This window comes from Eumetopias jubatus, unplaced genomic scaffold, assembly GCF_037043125.1.
Source record: "Eumetopias jubatus isolate StellerSeaLion01/CBP00866 unplaced genomic scaffold, mEumJub1_p1.0 scaffold_7, whole genome shotgun sequence".
NCBI classification, from domain to species: Eukaryota; Metazoa; Chordata; class Mammalia; order Carnivora; family Otariidae; genus Eumetopias; species Eumetopias jubatus.
This window is the reverse complement of record NW_028274813.1, coordinates 139,234,950-139,256,818: the sequence shown is the minus strand read 5'-3', so window position 1 is coordinate 139,256,818 and position 21,869 is coordinate 139,234,950. Positions and strand designations below refer to the sequence as shown.

At 47.0% G+C, this 21,869-nt stretch overlaps 1 protein-coding gene across 2 annotated transcripts in view; it reads left to right on the top strand.

Moving 5' to 3' along the window:
* The window catches only part of OTUD7A (OTU deubiquitinase 7A), a 161,715-nt gene that overhangs the window by 111,780 nt on the left and 28,066 nt on the right, over positions 1-21,869 (top strand). The window contains exons 5-7 of one of the 2 annotated variants that reach the window (XM_088024970.1): positions 563-690; positions 1,535-1,626; positions 19,982-20,109. In XM_088024970.1, coding sequence (XP_087881096.1) covers positions 563-690; positions 1,535-1,626; positions 19,982-20,109 — 348 coding nt within the window. Of the gene's footprint in view, positions 1-562; positions 691-1,513; positions 1,627-19,981; positions 20,110-21,869 lie in introns of both variants that reach the window. The other variant, XM_088024969.1, reaches the window with a different exon arrangement.

Genomic DNA, 21,869 nt, shown 5'->3' with positions numbered 1-21,869 from the left:
CCTCCCCCCAAAACAGGTACTTTCTCTTGGGTCCAGATGTTTGCAGTTCCCACTGATGCTCTGTGTCTGAGGAGGTCGAGATGCCTTAGGGCTGAGACATCAGATGTCTAGGTGAAGCCTAGATGAAGCCAGGGTCTGATTACCAGCCTGGCTTGAGGCCCTATGTGAGGACACGTCACCAGCTTATCCACAGAGACTCTCTCACTCAAATACAAGAGCTGGACAGTGAGCATTAGGTCCCTCAAAGCAAACCTGAGAGATTGAAAGTAGCTGGCCAAGGGTCCCAGAGAGACGCAGCATGTGATCTCACCCACTGTGGTTTCTCTGAGCAAGGGGCATACTCCTTCATTCAGCAGCTTGCTTCAATGGGAAATGGGGAAAGAGAACAGAAGGGAATGGCTAGCTAACCGTGAGAACCGAATGGCTGACTGATGCGTCATCTTTGTGTGTGCAGATGCGGGAGGCCGGGCCCGGTAAGTCTGGCGGTTTGAGTGGCTTCCTGGCTTGTCCCCTCCTCACGTCCTGTCTCTCTCCTGTGCTCCTCATGGGCCTCCTGCTGCAGGAATGTGGGGGTTTCACGACCGGGACCTGGTGTTGCGGAAAGCTCTCTATACAATGATGAGGACAGGAGCGGAAAGAGAAGCCCTAAAGCGGAGGTGGAGGTGGCAGCAGACGCAGCAGAACAAGGAGGTTGGTACCCGCTGGTGTATCCAGAGCCCGAGACCCATACCAAGCGCAGCCATGGGCCACGGCTGGAGTCCAGAGCTGGGCCCCAAGGCCAAGTCCATCTTGTGAGATCCGACAGCAATGGCTGCTGGGACTAGGAAAGCCTCCCTCATTTAAACCAACTGAAGAGGTGCCCATTACAAAAGCTCAGCCCCTGGCACACAGTGACTGTATGTCTACTCACACCGCCTGCCCTTGCATAATTATGAAAACCAACCACCTTCCCTGTCAAAAGGCGTCCTGGCTTGAGGACGAATTATACAGTCCCCTATGTGTGGTCACTAACTGGTGGTGACTTGAAGGCCGGGTGTAGCCGCAAGGTGGTTTTGGCACAGCCTGCAGCCCCCGCTCCTGTGTATGTTCTCAGTCCAAAGAGAATCCCGCCATCCTGACAATGGGGGACGTTATCACTTTGCTGTCCTACAAGGATCTGCCTGCTTTCTGATTGAAGTTGGCCCGTCATCTCTTTAAACTTCTCAGTGCTCAGCGCCGAGTTTGGTGTATGCAGATTAGCGTCTGGTCATTCACACCCCCCTGTCAGGACCCTTGCTGCTGGGTGGACCCCTCCCCACAGCATTGAAATTGGAGATTTGGGGGTTCTGAAGAAATGTTGTTGAGAGCAAACGGGGAGAGTCAGCGGCTACTAGCAGGTGTGCCCAGCCTGGGTGCTGGTCGGGCTTGCACTGAGCTGGGGGGTCGGGGGTCCGGCAGGGCTGCCAGGCTCACCTGCACGGGGTGGGCAAGGAGGCCCGGCCACCACCCACTGAGCCGGCTTCCATTGTGCCAGTCAGGGCTGCTGTACACCGAGGAGGAATGGGAGCGGGAGTGGACGGAGCTGCTGAAATTGGCGTCCAGCGAGCCACGCACGCACTTCAGCAAGAACGGTGGCACAGGCGGGGGGTAAGTGCGGCCCCTCACCGTCCCCGGTGCTCACCTTAAGCTCCTGGCCACCCAGCACAGGAGATACAAAGGTTCCCGCCTTCAGACATTAGATTCTCCTCAGGGACACAGGGCAGAGTTGTGGGGCATGGCTGGACCCCCACCAGATATTTGGGGGAAATTTTACACAGCTTGCACGTGCATTTTGCAGGTAGAGGGACGGAGGTTGCAAGTGCCGCCCCTCCCCCATGGCAGGCTGCTGTGGGAAGGGGACTCGCTGGACGGTCAGCCTTTGTAGGGGGCATGCGACATGGTAGGCCCTGCACGCTGCTGTTGCACTCACCAGGCTCAGAAGCCTCAAGCTGCCAGGTTTGGATACTTTTTCCAAGTATCCATTTAATTTCTGGCTTCAAAAAGTCACGCTGAGAGCAAAAGGTCATTAAGTGAGTGCAGCGGCTCCCAGGTGAGCGCCACAGGTGCCCTGCGCCTTCCTGTCCACGTGCAGGGAGTGGCTTGTTCCTGCAGACACAACTGAAATGTCCCAGCATGAGAATAAAGCGTGTGGCCCAACAAGGCAGCCACCAAACCTGTAGCCCTAGCAGTTGAAAGGCACATGTGTGCCTTCGTTCATACTTATGGAAGCTGAGAGCCAAGTTGTCACCCGTAGAAAAAGTCTCAGGCAAACATAAGAAAGCCCAAGCATTGACACAGAAGATCCCAGAAGGGATCAGACCCCAGTGGAGAGCCCATGTTGGCAGTATGTCCTGGCCCCATAACTCCACCTTGGGGGTCCTCAGCCACCAGCAGCCAGGTGTGGGGGCTTCCCAGGCTGGGCACTATATCAAGGACCCCCAAAGAGGAGCCCTCTGGTATGGAAACCCATCAACACGATTCCCACAGAGTGGTTTTGTCACTTTATTTTAACAATGTCACATGTCCGCACCAAAGTCTATCTTATTTAGGGCATGGGGACAACAATGGCATATTCTGAAGACTCAGTCCATTCCTGAAAACTCCACACTCTGCTTTTCCATGCTGAGTCATGCCTGAGATGTGTCTGAAGAATTCCTTAGCATCCCTTTCATCGTTGCCTCTCTGCCACCCTTCACAGGGAAGACACTCCGTAGATGCACGTGGATTGACTCTAGCCCAGTGTGTCTTTGGGGGTGAGGGGGTGGGGGGTAAAATAATAATAATACGTGGCCATCACCATGTACTGTGTTCCCTGAGTCCTCCCATCCAGGAGGCACTTGGCCCGTGGTCACACAGCTGATCAGGCCTCAGCTTCCGCTCCTGCTCCCTGGGACCCAGGAGGGCCCAGAGCTGAGTGGGGGTGGAAGGAGTGGGGCGTCTGGTGTCTCCCTCCCATGGGACCCAGGTTCGCCAACTCAGTCGGGGCAGGACCACTGCAGAGAGGCCTCCTTGGTGATGGGCAGCAGCTCTGTTGTTCTCTGTTGTTCCCTTAAGCTTTGGGGAAATGGGGGAGAGACAGAAGGCATTGGCGCAGCTACTCACTTTCCCCAGCTCACAAGAAGAGTGCTCTGGTGTTGCTGAGCCCTGCCACCCCAACTGCAGTGATCACACACCTCCAAATGTCCTGCCTCCTCTCAGGATCCCTTGGGGTTTTTTTTTAGTCCCCTCCACTACAACTTGGACCAGAAGGTTTGAGGAGCAGACAAGCATCACATGAGCTACCAGCATCTCTTCCATCAGGGAAGGTGTTGGAAAGGGGTGGAACACTCAATGCAGGTGGGGACTCTGACACCTGCCAGGACCTTGGGAATACCCGCATTTGCTATCCATTTACACAGACCACAACAAGGATATGTTCTTCAAGATGGTGTCCAAGTCCTCATGGCTAGTTTCTCCTGAATTTTTCATGGTTCCAAGAGCTCAAATCCTGCCCCCATGCCCCCTCCCATGCCAGAGCTCAGAGTTGTCTGTCCTGATGTCTGTAGCCCACAGGGCCGTGTTTGGGCTCTGACTGGTCACCTGGATCCCACAGCAGCAGGTAAATCCCAAAAGGAGGCAAGGAGCTGCTAGAAACAAGGCCATTTTGGTTCTGACATGTTACTTTTGTAAACCTGTGTGTGCTATGCATGAGACACCAGCATTTAGTCTTTGTACATTTCCCTTCGTTCTGGATCGCTCTCATACAGTCAAGCAGCAGAGAATACCAGTATGTTTCTTCCCTTCAGGAAGGCCTCGCCTGCCATGGGGGTCCCACCTTCCCTTGGGGTTCAGAAATCCAAAAGAGAGACATTTTTTCAGTGAGTTATCAGTACCTCTGCATTTTGCCTCTGTCTTCCCTGGGCAAAGGGAAGAGGTTTCCCTCCTCACGTTTTGCTGAGAGATATGAGGCATCACTGGGGCTTGAGGGCCTTAGAGACCGGTACCTGATGTCTGCCCCAAGGCTCCGAAGGCTGAGGCTGGCCAGCTCCCAGGTCCTCAGAGCCATGGAGGGTTATGGGGTCCTAGGGGCAATGCATGCTTCCCGAGGACCAGGAGTGAACCCTGGGACGAGGCCTGAGATGGACTGTCTTCAGGAGGAGGACTCTGCCGACAACAAGGGTAAACCCCAGAAGCCAGGCCAGAAGCGTGGTCACAAGCCACCAGCTTGGGGTGCCACCACCTCTGTCCAGGGAACTGAGGGCAGAGACAGCTGTGGGAAGGTCTGAAGACCCCCAAAAGCACCTCCATAGAAACGGGGTCAGCATTTGGACCTCCGCCAAGCCCAGTGGGCACCCAAAAGAAGAGTCAAGAAGGACTTTGTGCCAACCCCGTGGGGAGCCACAGACAGCAGCCAGAGAGTGAGGAGGCAGGGACATGAGAAACAGAGGCATGGCTGGGGCGTGGTAGCCCTTGGAACAGAAGAGAAGTGACACACAGGTTTTCCAGATTTCATCCTGGGGATAGGAGAGAGCTAGTCAAGAGAGAATGAGTTTGCAAGTATGATGGTAACGAAGACTAATGTGGCTTTCTTTGTGTTCCCTCCCACACCTGGCTCATTTGGAAACCTGGTTCCCAGAGATGAGGGATGAGTGTAGCAGCTCCGGCAGCACTGGCCCTTCCCTCTGTCCTGCTCCCTGCCCAGCTCCTGGCCCCTGGTACTGGCACAGATGGGGACAGACCCCATTCTACTGCTCTCTGGCATGGACACTGGCCTGGTGTCATTTTTTAAACCCATTACTTTCCCAGACACTACGAGGTTAAGTATCTGGAGAGGTTGAAAGGGCAGACTCAAGGATGAGCTTGGCCCTCTTTCTTTCTTCTTCCTCTACAACTCACAGCGGCTGGCCCCCAGGCTCACTGGCAGAATCCCGGCAAGAAACCCCGGAGGCAGAGATGCATGTCCACTGCTCGCCCAAGGAAATGGGTGTACACCAGGTTGGCATCCAGGCAGGGCAGGGTACCACTTGCTGTTTAGGACAAGCTGCTTAGGGCTGATGCCCCAAAGTACATGATCACAGAGCAGGGCACCCTGGAAGCCCCCAGGAAGGCAAGGTGGGTATGGGCTTCCTGTTGTACTCCAGATACACAAGAAAGACAGACAACGGCACCCACAGACATCGACGTGGCAAGCACAGTGAAGAGCGGAGACCCAGGCAGAGGCAGGTGCTTCTGAGCAGGGCACAAGTGCAGAACGATTTCCCTCTGATGCTTGCAAATCAAAATGTACCCATTTCCCCATCGACAAAATAAGAGAAATAGGATGTTCTGTGCTGGTGCTGCCACTGCTACTGCTTTTCCAGAGACCCGCTGAGATACCACATGTGAAATGCATCCCTCCAGAAGGGCTGCTGCTGGGGTTTTGATAGCCCTGTCTGACCATCACCATCCTTGCCATCCTGCAGGTGCTCGAGCCCATGTGGGGAGCAGGGGGAGAGGAATGCTCCCCAGCAGGAAGACAGGGAGGAAATAAGGAAACACCTCCACCCTAAGTCTGGTTGCTCATCCTCTGCTTGTTTGTGCAGCCCCAGGCCCTACACACTCTGGGAAAAGAGGGTGTGCAATCAGAAGAACCTAGTTACTTGTTCTGAAAGTGATAAAAAAAAAATCTCTGACAGCAATTAGTTAGTGAAGGCCTCTGGGCACTTGATTTAGTTTCAGGGCAACCATGAACGGAGAGCAAGTAAGAGGGCCTTGCCTGGTGGACCCTGACCAGAGACCCAGACTTAAATGCACTGTGTTATAGTCCCAAGCTGGGCATGTGATGTTGGGCATGTCTCACGAGCTCTCTGAGCCTCAGTTTTGCTCATCTGTAAAATGCATTTGGTAGTAACCTCCCTGCCAGGCAGCATCCACCGGGTTTGCTCATGTTCTGGAGGTCACTGGAATTGCGTGGTGCCACTTGAGGAGTTGCAGTCATCTGGCAGTTGGTCTCAGGTGGGGCTAGATAGTCCAAGATAGTCTCATATCACAGTTCTGAGGCTGAGAACTAGCTCTCCCTGGGCCTCTGTCCACATGGATTTTTATCTTTGAGGAGGTTCAGGCTCCTTACAATACAGTCTCAGCGCTGGAAGAGAGGACAGCCCCTGATTTGCTGGGGCTTCTCAAGCCTCTGATTGCATCCCTTTACTAATGTCCCATTGGCCAAAACAAATCACATGGTCAAGCCAACCTCAAGGCAGAGAGCTAGACTCTACCCTTGATGGAAGGAGGGGCAAAGTCACATTGCAAAGGGACAAGTACACAGGAGTGGAAGGATCTGTAGCCATTGAAGCAGTCTGCTACATACTCAGATGTTACTGGTATGGAGTATGGAGTGGTAAAATCACAAATTTGAAGGTGTTTGGAAAGGGGTACTTTTACAACAGTAAAAATAACATTTATTAAGACATTGTCACTCTTCTGCAAGTTGGCATGCCTGCTGCCTATAGGGTGTGTGGTAAAGGCCCATCCCAGACATCTGAAATGTGTTCCTTCTCCCAGACTTCCCACTGACTCATCTCCATGCCTGGTATTCCACCCTTAGCAATTAATTTCCTTGGGTCTTGAGGGCTTTGGGGCTTTTAGGAGTCTCTCCGATTGTGGAGCAAATCCCTTCTGTTAGTTTTTACACCAAGGATACTACATTTTATACTCTGTGGCCTGACCTCCAGAGCCTAGTTCTGTGGAAATGGTGCACAAAAATGGCTCATTGATCGTGCTGGGCATAGCTGAGGAGGAGAGAAAGGAAGAAATGAATGTCTGCTGAGCACCTACGTGCCTTGCACACATTATCCCCACTTTATAAATTAGGCAACGAATGCTCAGAGAGATTGACTTGCCTCCAGTTTGTAACGGGTGGGGCTAGAATACAGACCCAGACATGTCTTAATCCCAGCCCTGGGGTTTCCTAGAGCCTCAGTATCTTCTGAAGAAAGTGTGTACTGCAGTTAGAACTTTTGAGTCCTGACATATCTGAATCTGCCTTTATTCTACCTCACCCTTGGTGGGTAGTTTCGCTAGGTATAAAACTCTAAAGTCATGAGTTGAATGATGTCATCAGAGAAAAGGTTAGACAGAAAGACATCCACTTCCTGGCATTCAGTTCAGGTTGGCTAATTTGAAATAAGAAACAATTATATGAAACCCAAAGACAAAGTATGTTCAACTTCTTCATCTTTACAAGCCCTGAAAAAGATTTACTCATTAGTTTAACATCTACTAATTGCCTTCCATGTGCTGTGCATTTTTACATACACAGTCTCATTCTGCCATCACGGTAACCTGTGACATAAAGATTATAATCTTCATCTATCATATGAGGAAACTTGGATTCAGTATGGAAAAGGACTTGTCCAGGGTACTGAATGACAGAGCCATAGTTCAAATTCAGATCTTCTGTCTCTCAGGTCCCCTGCTTTTTTCCCTGTCCCTTAGCTCAGAAGTCTGTCTCCATTGTTATGGAGGATTGGATTCTTGCTGCCTTCTCACCTTTAGTTCTGTGGGTAATGGAATAATGACTCTGTTTTCTAGTCCAATTCCAGTTGTGTTTCAGGGGAATACCATTTGAATCCCAGCCCTTGCTAACAAAAGACTAAACCTCCACCATCAGTTGTCTTGCTCTGTGAATGTACAGAAAGGCATTTTCCAATTCAGCCTCCCTGAATCTCCCTTTACTCACCTCTCAAATTTTGAAAACCTTTGTAAACATTAGGTCAATAATGAATTATTGAGAGGAATTATCTTAAATGCATTTACGATAAATTATTACCAAGCAATTTTCAACACAACCACTACAATTTGGGGAGGCAAGGAGTAAACCAGGATCCTCTCAGTTTTAAGAATATAATGCAAACCCCATCAGGGAAATGAAAAGCCCATTACACATGTATTAGAAGGTTGAAAAGAAAATGTATTGACAATACCAAGTGCTGGTGAAAATGCAGAGCAAATGGAACTCTCATACACTGTTGGTGGCAATAGAAAATGGTACAACCACTTTCAAATACAGCTTTACAGATTCTTAGAAATTTTTTAAAGATTTTATTTATTTGAGAGAGAGAGAGCATGAGTGGGGGGAGGGGTAATAGGCAGAGGAAGAAGCAGGCTCCCACTGAGCAGGGAGCCCAACATGGGGCTCGATCCCAGAACCCCGGGGATCACAATCTGAGCTGAACGCAGATGCTTCACTGACTGAGCCACCCAGGCACCCCATATGATTCCATTTATATGACATTATCCAAAAAGCAAAATTGTCATGATGGGGAACAGATGAGTGGTTCATTTATTTGTATATAGATGTCTAATTTTCCAATATCATTTCTTGAAAAATCTATTCTTTCATCATTGAAATCCTTTAACCTTTATCAAAAATTAATTGGTATTATTTTTGCAGGTATTTTTTTCTGCATTCTCTGTTATTTTCCATTGAAATATGTGTCCATCTTTTGACAATATCACCCTGCTGATCAGTGTCATTTTATAATAAGTCTTAAAATTGAGTAGCATCATTCCTCCAACTTTCTTCTTTTTTAGTATTTCTAGTTTGGGGTTGTTTTTGTTTGTTTGTTTTTGCTTTCTCATGTAAATTTGTAGAATCAGCTTATCTGTACCTGAAAAATATCCTGCTGGGATTGTGATTAGTATTACATTAAATCTATATATGAATTTGGGGAAGATTAAAATCTTTACAATGGTGAGTCTTCTAACACATCTTTTTCCATGTGTTGGAGTGATACAGTATGTGTCTCCACTTATTTAGATTTTTTTTTATTTGTTTCATCAGCATTTTATAGTTTTCAGCGTATAGGTCCTATATGTGTTTTATTAAAATTATACCTGCGGGTCACCTGGGTGGCTCAGTCAATTAAGTATCTGACTCTTGATTTTGGCTCAGGTCATGATGTCATGGTCATGGGACTGAGTCCCAAGTCAGGCTCCACACTGGGCAGGAAGCCTGCTTGAGATTCTCTTTCTCCCCTCCCTCTCTCTCTGCCCCTCCCCCTGCTCATGTGTGTGCTCACTCTCTCTCGCTCTCTCTCTCTAAAATAAATTAAATCTTTAAAAAAAATCATATCTGAGTAGTCCATTTGGAGCTACTGTAAATGATTGTGTGTGTGTGTGTGTGTGTGTGTGTTTTAATTTGGGTTTGCAATTGTACATGGCTATTACAGAAATGTGACTGATTTTTGTGTTGGCTTTGTATCCTCTGATATTACTACACTCCTTTATTAAATCTATGAGATTTTTTTGGTAGATTCCTTCAGATTTTCTTCATAGGCATTCATATCATCTATGAGTAGGGATAGTTTTCTTTCTGCCTTTCCAACCTGTATGCCTTTGTTTTTCTTGACCTACTGCACTAGTTGGGACTTCTAGTACAGTGTTGAATTGGCATGGTAAGAGAGAACATCCTCTCTTGGTTACCAATCTTAGTCAGAAATCTTTCATTAATATGACGTTAATGCAGGTTTTTAGTAGATATCTTTTATCAGGTTGAGGAAGTTTCCTTCTCTTCCTTTTGTTAAGAGTTTCTATCATTAATTAATGTTGAATTTTATCAAATAAATTTTCTACATCAATTAATATGATCATGTAGGGGTTTTTCTTCTTTAATTAATGTTAATTAATTAATATTGTGGGTTACCTTGAATGATATTTGAGTATTGAGCCAGCCTTCCATTCCAGAGATGAACTCTTAGTGTATTGAACTTTTTTATTTTGCTCATTCAATTTGGCAATATTATATTGAGGATTTTTGCATCTGTGGCCATAGAGATTATTGGAATATAGTTTTTCTTTTTATATACTACTGTCTTTGTCTAGCCTTGGAGGAATGCTAGTCTCATAGAACGCCCGGGGAAGCATTAGCCTCTTCTATGTTCTAGAAGAGATTTTGCAGAACTAGAGATAGTTCTTCTTTAAATGTTTGGAGAATTCACAAGTGAATCAATCTGCAACCAAAAATGTCCTTTTCAGAAGGCTATTAATGATAAATTCAATTTATTTAATAGCTATAGAAAGTAGAAATAAGTGAATTTGGGTAGCTTCTTTTTGAGAAATTTTTCATTTCATCTAAGTTGTTGAATTTATGTGCATAGCATTGTTAGTAATATTCCTTTTATAACTTATTAATGTCTCTGGGGATCATTAGTGATATTCCCTCATTCTTTCCAAATTCAGCAGGTTAGTGTCTTTCTCTTTTTACTTTGTCAGCCTTGCTAAAGTTTTATCAATTTTGTTGATCTTTTAAAAGAACCAGCTTTGGTTTAGTTGGTTATTGTTTTTTAGTTCTCAGTTTCATTGATTTCTGGTCTTACCTTTAGTGTTTCCTTCCTTCTGCTTGCCTTGGGTTTATTTTGCTCTAATTTCTCTACTTTATTCAGGTGGGGACTTATATTATTGATTTGAGAACTCATTCATTTAAAGGCTATAAATTTCCTTCTAAGCACCGATTAGGTGCATACAACAAATTTCGATATGTTGGATTTATATTTTCATTCTGTTTAAAATATTTTCTAATTTCCCTTAAGAACTTCTCTTTGACCACTGAATTATTTAAAAGTGTATTGTGTAACAGATTTGTTGTCTTTCTTTACTTATTCTAGTTTAATTGCATTATGGCCTAGTAACATAATTGGTGTGATTTAAATTATTTTAAATTTGTCAAACTTTGTTAAGAGGTGAGCCTGTGGTCTAACTTTGTGAAGATTCCATGTGCTTTCTACAAGGATGTATATTTTGTACTTGTTGGGCTGTGGTTCTAATGGCAGTTCAGTCCTATTCAGCTACATTACTCTGTCTGTGACCTGGGTACAATCTATTCAGTCAGTCCTCAGAGCCTTTGGTATACTAATTAGGACCAAACCTATACGTGTACAGCTCAGGGGTGGGGGGTGGGGAGTCCAGGAATTCATAAAAACCTCATGGGGTTGTTTTCTCAAGTTCTCCCTGTCCATGATCTTCCAGGTACTTTTTGGTACTTCTCTAGAACCCCATTTTCTGTCCTCCAGCCAGAGTTCTAGGGCCTTAGTTATAGCACTCTGCCATACGGTTCCATAACTGCACCTGTGTCCTGGGCCAGATGGCCAAGAAGACAGAGAGGGGAAAATATTAAACAAAATGGGGTTCACCTGTCTCCACCCTCTTGGCATCACAGCTCCACTGATCAGTGAGGAAGGTTCTTCTCTTTTAGATTCATGGCTCCCAGTGGCTTTTGAGAGTTGGAGGATGGGAGAAAGGGGAGAAGAAAAAATGGGGATTTCCATGCTTTACTTGAGTTTTAGGAGTTCCCATTCCTCACTCCCAAACTAGAGGACACCTTCTGTCCCCTCACCAGTGCCCGCTTGTGGGTTTCAGGATATGTTGCTTCTGGGAACACCAGAGTGTTAAAAAAATGTAAATTCAGTTTTCTTTCCCAATCTACCTTCTACTATTTACCTTCCAGAACCTTCCAGTAACTCCTCCTTTCATTCTATCTAGGTGGGAGGGTTGTGTTCAGGAGGAGAGGAGGGGTGGAATGTTCTTATTTGATCTTCGCAGCAACAAGAGTCAAACACAAGGTGGTAGACTAGAGGTTTTGTTGTGGCAGATGAAACAGGAGGTCTGTATCAACAGAGCAGGTGGGGTAGACAAGGTAGGCTGGGAGGGGCCTTGGCAACCTGTGTCCTCACTGATCCTCACCTGCATCCCCCGTCCGTACACACACATCAGAAGACATTCCCACCAAGTTCAGCAGTTGAGCATTTTCTTAATCCTAATCCTGCCAGATCCATAGTGACAAGTTGCATGATTTGGCAAAGATTCAGTTGTGCTCCCACACTTATTGGGGGCATGCAGCCTGTGCCAAGAATTTTACATGTTCTTATTGTATTAAAACTAATCTGAGTGAATAATGGGGCTGTCTGTGCAGCAATTCCCTTTGACGTGCTTGGTCTTCCTCACTCAGAGACCATTAGGAAGGGCAGCTCCCTTGAACTGATATTTCCATTCAAAAGGCAGTGTTCTTGTTCTGGAACATCTTTGACTCCCCAAGGTAACTTATGCACCAGATTCTCCCCTAAAGTTTGATGTGTTTTGTTGGACTCTCAGCAACAACTCAGAAACTCCAGAATGCCTTTCTGATTCAAAATTTGGGAAGTCATAACCCTGAAGACAGATTTCTAGGTGCTGCTATGTTCATTCTGTTTACTTGCTGTTAGTAATGGAAAGATCATGAAAGGGATTCAACTATTTTTGTGCGGGAAATGGTCTATGGGTTAGGAAAAGGAGGAATGTGTTTATAATCCTCTCAAAGTTTACTTTCTCAAAGGATATATTTATTTTATTGTGTTTTAAACTCTTCAGTAACATGGATTGTGTCTGTGACCCCACATCTCAGAGGACTAGGGGAGAGGGCACCTCTGCATTGTCTCTTTAAATTACCACTTGTATGTGCTCTGCCCAGAGAAATGTTGCACTGCTGTGCACATCGCCCTGTCCTGAGCCCCTGCCTCATCCAGGGCTCATATATGTTTTATATTGCCTCCTCCTTCAGACTGCAATATTCTGATGGCCAGCCAAACCCACTGGTTCTTTTTGATTCTCTTCCAACCTCAGCTCAGGGCTGGGCATCTGTTGCTATGCTCTATGTACATACAGAGCTGGACCCAGGACCAGCAGACATAGAGCTGACCATTTGTGCTGCCACACACAGCCAGGGGAGATATTCCTGCCCAGGTCCTGTGACACCAGCACCCAGACCTGACCCAATAGAAGGCAGGGAAAAAAGGCTGTCCCCCTTATGGGTCCAGTGCTCACCCCTTTGACTGGCAGGCTGGGAGCCAGAGTAGGGAGCTGTGGACTTCCCAAAGGATCTGGATTTCCTAGGAAGTGAGGTGGAACAGCATCGTCAGGTAGGAATTAGAACCATGTCATCTACTGAACACACTTATGTGTTACATTATGTGTCTAGCAGGGCTGGCTGTGAAACCATCATTAGCATAGCCAATGACAGATCCAGAAGCTGAGATTCAGAAAATTAGGTCAGTTCCCAAAGTCCCACAACTCACGAGAGAGAGCCAGAATCCAAACTTAGAACTGACCAAAAACATAAACCCACGCCCTTAACAAATACAAAACAGGTATGGAGAGCAGGAATTAACAACTTCTCGAGATTTGTGATAAAAATAACTTTTGTGAAAAGCTTACTTATTCTCTGTTTGGTGAGACAGGTTAAGTGGAGGCTGAGAGGCTATTAAAGCAGGGAGAAAAAGAGACACAGGAAAGGGGGGGGGGCCAGTTCAAGGACCCCTGGGCAGCCCCCGCAGGGCATCTTGTGTCCTGGTTCCCCACTTCTCTTGTGTGTTTCTCATTCTGCTTTCCCTCTGAAGTTGTTTCTGCAATTTCATTGCTATGTTTACCCAATTTTGTAGTATGTTCACTGCATTTCTTCTTTATTGGGCTTTTTCAGAAATACCTGGAATCCTAAATGATTTCATGATGTACAGTCTCAGGAACTTGAGTCTTTTAAGGAAAAATAAGTAGTGTTCTCTGTTGCAAGGTGCCCACACCCCAGTCTGGCACTCCAAAGCCAGGGCCTGGCCTCTCATTGGACAGGAAACTTTCTTGTGAGTATTCCTTACAGTTCTTTGACCTCCCCTGGCAAACCAAGCAGGAAAACATTTGTTCACCTAGGAGTTCTCATGTTTGAAGATGTAGAATCCAGGTCTAATTTTTAAAGACTTTTCTAATTAGAAATAAGACTAAAGTCAACTCTTCATCTATCAGGTGCCTCCCTGAACTTCCTGTCTAAAGAAACCACCTTTTTATCATTGAGTTTATTAACACCTGGTAGTTTCTTATTTGATCATCTGTTAATTGAGTGTTTCCATCCCTAGACCTGCATACGTGTGCATACATGTGCACGTACACACACACACCCAGGACGGTGCTATACTTATCACAGACACCCAGTAAATATTTGTCACAGGATTGACCCCAGCTTATTGATTCCAGTGAATAAGATGAGTCCTCACCCCCAAGCCACCTGACTGCTGTTGAGCCCCTGTCAGAGCCCGAGACCAACTTGGTCCCTTCAGAGTGCCTTGTGTGCAACCATTCTTCATTCTTAGCTTCCCAGGCCATAGCTCTTAGCAGAGCCCCTGCTGCCTACACTGTGCCTTAGGAAATCTCTTGAAAGGCTGCCCTCTAGTCAGACACAGTCCCTGGTCCCCACAGCAGGCACAGTCTGGCCTCAGCTCTGCTCAGGGCCCTGGCTCCTAATCTCCAGCCCCCTAACTCTACATGCCAGTTCATCAAAGGTGTTGTCATGGCTCTGAGCCCTGCATGGGGGAGGAGCTTGAGTCCCACCACTCAGAAATGCAGCTGGTGACATGTGCATGGGGAGTGCTATGCCGTTGTGAGAGGGGGAAGGACCCCACATACTGTGCTGGAAGCATCTCTGCAATGCACCATTAAGAGGGAAAAGTAAGGGTCAGAATAGTAAGTGTAATGCCCTTACACCTAGAGGTAGAGGAGGGTATATGTATGTGTATAGAATCTAAATATCTTGATCTTATATCTTTAAATGGAAGGGTACACCAAAAACCAGCAACTATGTCTTCATAGATGGGGTGACTACACAACTTACATCCAAACTGGTGCATTGGCCAGTGGTGGGGGGGGAGTACCAATCACTCCAGATGCATAAATCAGGATTTTCCTGAGCAAAATGGGAGGTGTGGTGTGGGACACAGGGAGGATCCTAGGAGGCCTGTGCCCAAACTGCCCCTCTGTGTGGCCTGGTGACTGCCCTTGGGTGAGACCCTGTTAGCACCCAGATTGGCTTCCTTGTCCATGACATGGGCTCTTGCTGGGTGGTCTCCAAGGGTTGTGGCTGCCATTTAAGCCAGGGCACCCCCAAATCTGCTGAGTATTTTTGCCTCCTGCCACCATCCTCTGTGACCTTGAGATACCGTCAGGACCTCACGCCACCATCTTTGCTTCATGCCTACCGGAGGAAGCTCCCAACCTGGCCTGTGCCCTGGTCACCTTTCACCGCATCTTCCCCAGGGGATTTTTACTAGGTGGATGGTGTGGCCTTATTCTCAGGACTTCTCTCTCCCTGGGTAATGTTGCAGAAGAGGGTGAGTAGTGCGTGTGTGTTATGTCACAGAAACATTAGGAAGTTGTTTGGGGCATGCCCAGTCTCTTTGAGGATGAAGTAGTTATGCTTGCATGTTAGTCTTCTTACCAGTAAACACCAATTTTAGGGGTTTTTACCTGTCTTTTCCCAAAGGCCAAGATTCTGTTTACAATCCCAGGTCTAACATTTTCTCAGTGAGCTCACAGGAAGATGTTAAGCCTCTGGGTATGAAGTGGAAGAGAATTTTCAGGATTGGCTTCACTAGAGCTGATTTCCGCCAGTGGGCTCAATCACAGTAATTCACATGGGCAGGTCACAGTTCCAAAGTCTCATCCCAGAAATGATCCCATTTGCCCATCAGAACAGCCTGAGGAGTTGTTGAGCCAGTGTTCTCAGCCTGAATTCAACAGAACAGGATCAGACACCAAAGTTCCAGAAGCACTGGAACATGGCTGTGGTGTTGAGGAGTAAGTGCAGAACAAGCACCCACCCCACCCCCAGTTCAAATACACTCCCTAAAATGTGTAAGCAAGCAGCTAGAAGCAAGGAGGGAAGGACATTATGATTCTCAAGCTGCCCCTGGGGTGCAGCTGGGACCTTCTCTGCCAACTTCTGGGTCACTGAAGGTTCACAGTTGATATTTGGCTTTCCTGTTCAACCCCACAACCAGTATGCAGAAAGGTCACTGTGCTCCAGGCTCTTCTCCATCACCCTCTCCCAACTCTGTGCTATAGCCCTGGTACAGAACCAGGGATGGACAGACAGATGGGTGGATGGGTGGATGGATGGATGGACAAGTGAATGGGTGGATGGATGGAAGAATGGATGGTGGATAGATGGATGGATGTGTATGTGTATGGACAAGTGGGTGGATGGACAGACGGATGGATGTGTGTGTGGATGGCTGGCTGGATGGATGGATGGATGAATGGCTAGACAGATGGAGGGACAGATCTTACTTGAGGGCCTCTGCAGTGCCTTTTACCATTCCAGCATATAGTAAGTGCTCAGTAAATATTGGCTGTTTTTTCAGTTTGAAATACAATGGCTCTGCTTCAAATTTTGCATGAGCAGAATGCTGTGGCAGTACAGTGGTGTCTCGTAATTGGTCAACCCTTGCACTGTTGCTGCAACAAGACCCCTTCTGTGTAGCTATTTAGACAACAGAGTGTTCTGTCATGGAGTGAAGATGCAACTGAGAACCCAGAGCTGCTCTCAGCTCCCCCTCCCCTTGCCATTCCTTCTTCTCAGCATTAATATCTGACTCTCTGATGCCTCATCTTTTTCCAGTGCTGACCTCTCCATCCACTGGATTAGGGAAGGAATAACACTCCACATTTCTAACTGAGATATTTTTCTCTGAGTATGCAGGTTGTAATTCTGTGTTCCCTCCTGTCCATGCTACTTATTATCTTGTTCAGCTGTCTACTTGCTTGTGAGCACTTAGGGGGGACAAGCAAGCAGCTTCGGGAAGCACTTGAACCTCACATACCCAGCAGCCTCCCTCTCAGCTGTGGCTGGACAAGATAATCATCTGGGATACTTTTAAAAGCACACCCACAAGCATTGTGTTTAGACTTGGCATGTGTATGTGTATTTAAAATACTCCTCAATCACTTCTCTTGCCGTCCTGAAAAATTAAGTCCTAAAGCCATATAGTGTGGCAAAGCAAAGTGAACATCTGCAATGGGCAAGTGGGGGCATTGGTAGGACCCAGGAGACCAAAGCCAGAGTGTCAGAGCCAGTAGGGTGAAGAGGACAACTTGGGGGCGGGGTGGCAACAGAGGTGGGGAATTGCTTACATATGGGGGGATGGACCAAGTAAGGAAATAATTTAAGATGAATAGAAACCAGGTTTCTCACTGTTGGAGAAGGGAGTTATGAGAAGAATTAGCATTGGGGTATTGGATTGGAATGGGAGGTATCAGTGCACTCCAAGTTAATAGAGAGATGACGGATGAAAGTATCTGTGTACATATGTGAGCGAACACACAAGACAACGTGCCTTCCCTCCATTCACTGAGTCTAGAAGCAATGACATCCCAAAAGTGATGATTATATTTTGGCTTCTAAACAACATTATCCACTATTTAAAAAAAAGAAAAAAACAAAAAACAACTCCTTGGAGAAATGGCCGAATCCAGGGCTGAAGCAGAGAAGGTACAATAGGAACCCGGATAAAGAAGTGGTACATATATACAATGGAATATTACTCGGCCATCAAAAAGAATGAAATCTTGCCATTGGCAATGACATGGATGGAACTAGAGGGTATTAGGCTGAGCAAAATAAGTCAGTCAGAGAAAGACAACTATCATCTGATTTCACTCCTATGTGGAATTTAAGAAACAAAACAGATGAACATGGGGAAGGGAAGAAAAATAAAATAAGATGAAAACAGAGAGGAAGACAACCATAAGAGACTCTTAACTCTAGGGAACAAACTGAGGGTTGCTGGAGGGGAGGTGTGTGGGGGATGGGGTAATTGGGTGACAGGCATTAAGGAGGGCACATGATGTAATGAGCACTGGGTGTTAAATGTCACTGATGAATCACTAATTCTACTTGTGAAATTAATAATATAATATATGTTAATTAAATTGAATTTAAATTTAAAAATTTTTTTAAAAGATGAATCTGGACCATATTCTTATGTTAGAAGGCTAGGAAGCCCTCTGAAAAATGATGGGGCTATGTTACAAGGACACAGCTTGAATGAGCCACACTAACCCAAGCAGGGCGTATCTGAGCATCAAAATCACCACTCATGGATTGTAACTCATTGAATGAAATTGAAGCCAGGAATCCATAGTGATATCAATAAATGTATAAAAATTTGGTGAGGAGTAGAATATGTGCATAGATTCGAAATTTCTCCCCACAAAATGCTCATTAATGATGGAGGGAAAATGAGTAGCTCTGTAGGGGGAAGCCTGGCAGATGGTCCAAGGGGAGTGGTCCAAGTCGTCACCAGTAATGGGATAGTCCAAAGGCCCAGGCCACCTGATAGGACCCCGAGAGAAGGACACAGCATAATCCAATACAATCTAATCACAGGAAAGAGAGGAACCCACTCTAAGGACATACCAGACCCGTAGTCTTCAAAAGCGTCAAAGCCACGAAAGTCAAGGAACCCCTGAGGAATGTTCTAGACCAGAGAAGTCTAATGAGACACCACAGCTAAAATCGGCATGCTGGAGTCTTTGTTTAAAAGGCATTTTGGGGACAGTTGGCCGACTGTGACCGGGGTCTGTCATGGTGATTAGACCAATCAGTGCACTAGTGATTGGACGTACCCTTGATTTTGATGACTGTGTTATAGTTTTGTAGGAGAACATTCTGTTCATAGGATATGCACCTAAACTCTTCCAAGGTACCGGATTTCAGGTTGGCAAGTTACCTTCAAATGATTCCAGACAAACAAACAAAAAAGTAGTTTATACTATATGCACAACTTTTTGTCATCTTTTGGTTGCTGTCAAGTATTTTTAAGTATAAAAGTAAGACATTTTGAGTCAGCAAAAATAAATAAACAAACAAACTTAAAAAAAAAATAGGTACAATAACAACAAAACTTCCCAGGTCCAGGGCGCCTGGGTGGCTCAGTCATTAAGGACTGCCTTTGCTTCGGCTCAGGGTCCTGGGATCGAGCCCCACATCGGGCTCCCTGCTCCGCCAGAAGCCTGCTTCTCCCTCTCCCGCTCCCCCTACTTGTGTTCCCTCTCTCACTGTGTCTCTCTCTGTCAAATAAATAAATCAAATCTTAAAAAAAAAAACTTCCCAGGTCATTGATGCATTCCTGAAGAGTCACAGTTTTTGTTCTAGAAGTAATTCAAGGAGTTAGCTGTGGGCTATGAACGTACAGCTATTTCCCCAGGCCCCCCACCCTGGATTCTCCAGCAGGGCCTCACTTGCTAGCTCTGGCCCTACCTGCTCCAGTGCTCACAGACCTCCCTCAGTGAATCCTGGGCATCCTCCAAGTGCTCCAGAACAAGTCCAGATGCCACCTGAGGGTCTTGTGTGGGTGCTGCCACCTTGGGTGGCACCATGGATGCTGCAGAGGCCCCATCAAGCTGTGAGCTCTAACTCTCTCATCTCGATGGGCTCTTCCCTTGGGGTGGCTGGATTGTTGAAGAACATCAAGGCTACAGTCTTCTGTCCAAATATCTTGAGTCTAAGTGAATGCATTTCTTGGAGCCAACTCTTTCCCTGAGCCTCAGACATGATTCAGGGGTGTGGGCTGTGGAGGGTCCAAGTAGCCTGGGTCAGAGTCGCTCCCTTCCTGGTCTGAGGATTGAAATCCAGGTCACCTGCTCACTGCCCTCTTCTGTTCTGGGGGGAGTGTTTCCTAGAAAGGCCCCAGATCTTTGTAACAATGGACCCCACCAGCCCACCTGATGTGCACAGATACACTTGTGCTCCTGATGAGTAAGGCTTCAGCTCAAGCTGCTGGACATAGGAATGACCCAAAAAAGGAAGCCTCCATCCCTCCTGCCCCCACTGCTTCCTTGTTAAATGCCTCCAGATAATAAGTCCCCATGTCGCCACGTGTTCTGGGTGGGCTGCCTCTGTCGCCAGGGGGATCTTGTCTTAAAGGTGGCCAGCAGCCATCACCAGAAGCTTCTCTCCCATTGTCCCCTGAGACCACCGCAGGGTGGGGGTGAGGAGCTGGGTCTTGTGTTTTTGCCATCAGTGGGTGGCATGGCAGGGAGGTGGCCTCCGTGGGCCTCAATAGGCAGGGTCCATGGAGGTAGGACCCAGATGGAGGGTGTTGTCTTGAACATCCCCCACCCTAACTCAGGCTTGCTTTGCTTTGTCTCCTAGTGTGGACAACTCTGAGGACCCCGTGTACGAGAGTCTAGAGGAGTTCCATGTGTTTGTCCTCGCCCATATATTAAGAAGACCAATAGTTGTTGTAGCAGATACAATGCTGAGGGACTCAGGTGGAGAAGGTAAGTTGATACAATAGTAAAACAGCCGTATATGACGCATGACCCAGAAAACATAACATCCCAATTAAGGAAGAGACAGCCTAACGTATGAGTTGAGGATCCCAGAAAGCCACAGAGCCTTATTCAGTATGGATGAAGATTGCAGTATTTCTCATTTCTCCTCGACCTGATGTGTTTCTTTTTCTTCCCCAGTGGCAGGAGGGGTTACTCTTGGTCACCCACCCATCCATCTAGACTTTGTGTCAATGGCAGGTGGCCATGAGAAATCTGTCTGAGTAACAGATGGAACTAAATCCAGAGGGTCTCCCACCCGCCACCTGTGTGCTCAGAGTAGGCAGGGAGCCCACACCCCTCCAGGGCAGGCCTCATCCCAGGGCCACCAGCCACTCTAGTCCCCTCCTACCCTCTGCAGCCTATGTGTGTCAAAGGGGAAAAAAAAGACAGAAAGCATGAAGTCACAGGGCAGAATTGGGACTGGAGAAGAAGGAAAGGACAGCAAGGGCTGCTTATCGCCTGCCCCCCGCCCGCCGAGAGCCAAGCACTGGCTTTCACGGCCCCTTTGCACGTGCCCTCTCCCTCAGCCCTCCCCACACCCTCCCAGAGTGGACACTGAAGCCCAGAGAGGCTACACAATGTGCCCCAGCCCTCGACTAAGGCCTTGGAGGAACCAGGCCAACCCAGGGCAGCCTTTCTGCCAGAGTGAGGGGCAAGGCCACTTGAGAAGTCCATGAGGCAGCCATGCTACCTAAGGAGAAGGAAAAGAAGAGGGGCCAGGGAAGGTGGGCCAGAAAGGTCACCCCCAGTGCAACTGCCGCAGCCTCTCAACAAAACTCCCCATTTCCAGCCCCTCCCACACTGTTTTCACCTTCCCTTCACTTCCATTACCAGCACGAGCCAGTCCCTTTCGGCGCCATGTTTCCCTTTCTTCACTTCTTGAAAAGGTCTCCTTGCTAGGCGAATGCCAGACAGTGACTTATCCCTCCAGCCTAACTTAAATTTAAACCAAAGCCTTAACAAAAGTCGTGGGCCTTCCAGAGAGTCCTACCAATCAGGATGAGGGTCTTCATGCTAAATCACAACTGCCAAAGCAGACCAGTGGGGCCACGGCTGTCATGGTAGGAGGGAGCTGGGAGCACATTGGTCTTGCCCAGCGCCACTTCCCTCCCTGTGCAGCCCAGCGACAGGGGCTCCTGCGGTCTTCAGCCTCTCTGGGAGCAGAGGCAGGCCCCTCACTGGGGTCCCTGGGCACATGGACCTGTACCCATCAGATCCCACAAGGCTGGGTCCATGCTTCTTTCCATCCTACCTGTGCTCAAGAGTACAGCCCTCTTGAAAGAGGACTTACCCCACCTCTCAGCCCGTGGGCAGAAACACGACCAAAAATCAATGTGGTTTTTTTTTTTTATTATTATGTTCAATTAGCCAACATATAGTACATCAAATAATGAGTAAAAATAAAATAAAAAAAGAAAATTGCACAGTTAGGAAAATAAAAAGAAAATTACATAGTATTAAGACCCAAGTGATCTAATACTGGAGCCCACATTCCTCAATATATGCTTATTGCTTCCAATAAAAGATTTTAAAGTAAAAGAACAAAAATAAAACTTTTTCAGATTGTTCGGGAAAAAAAAAAAAAAAAACCAATGTGGATAAAGCAGGGTGAGTAGAAGGAAACCTAAGCGTTCCTCAAAAGCCTCACGGAACTGATTGTTGTTGCATTCAGCTCACAGAAATACAGTGAGTGAGTCACTGATTCC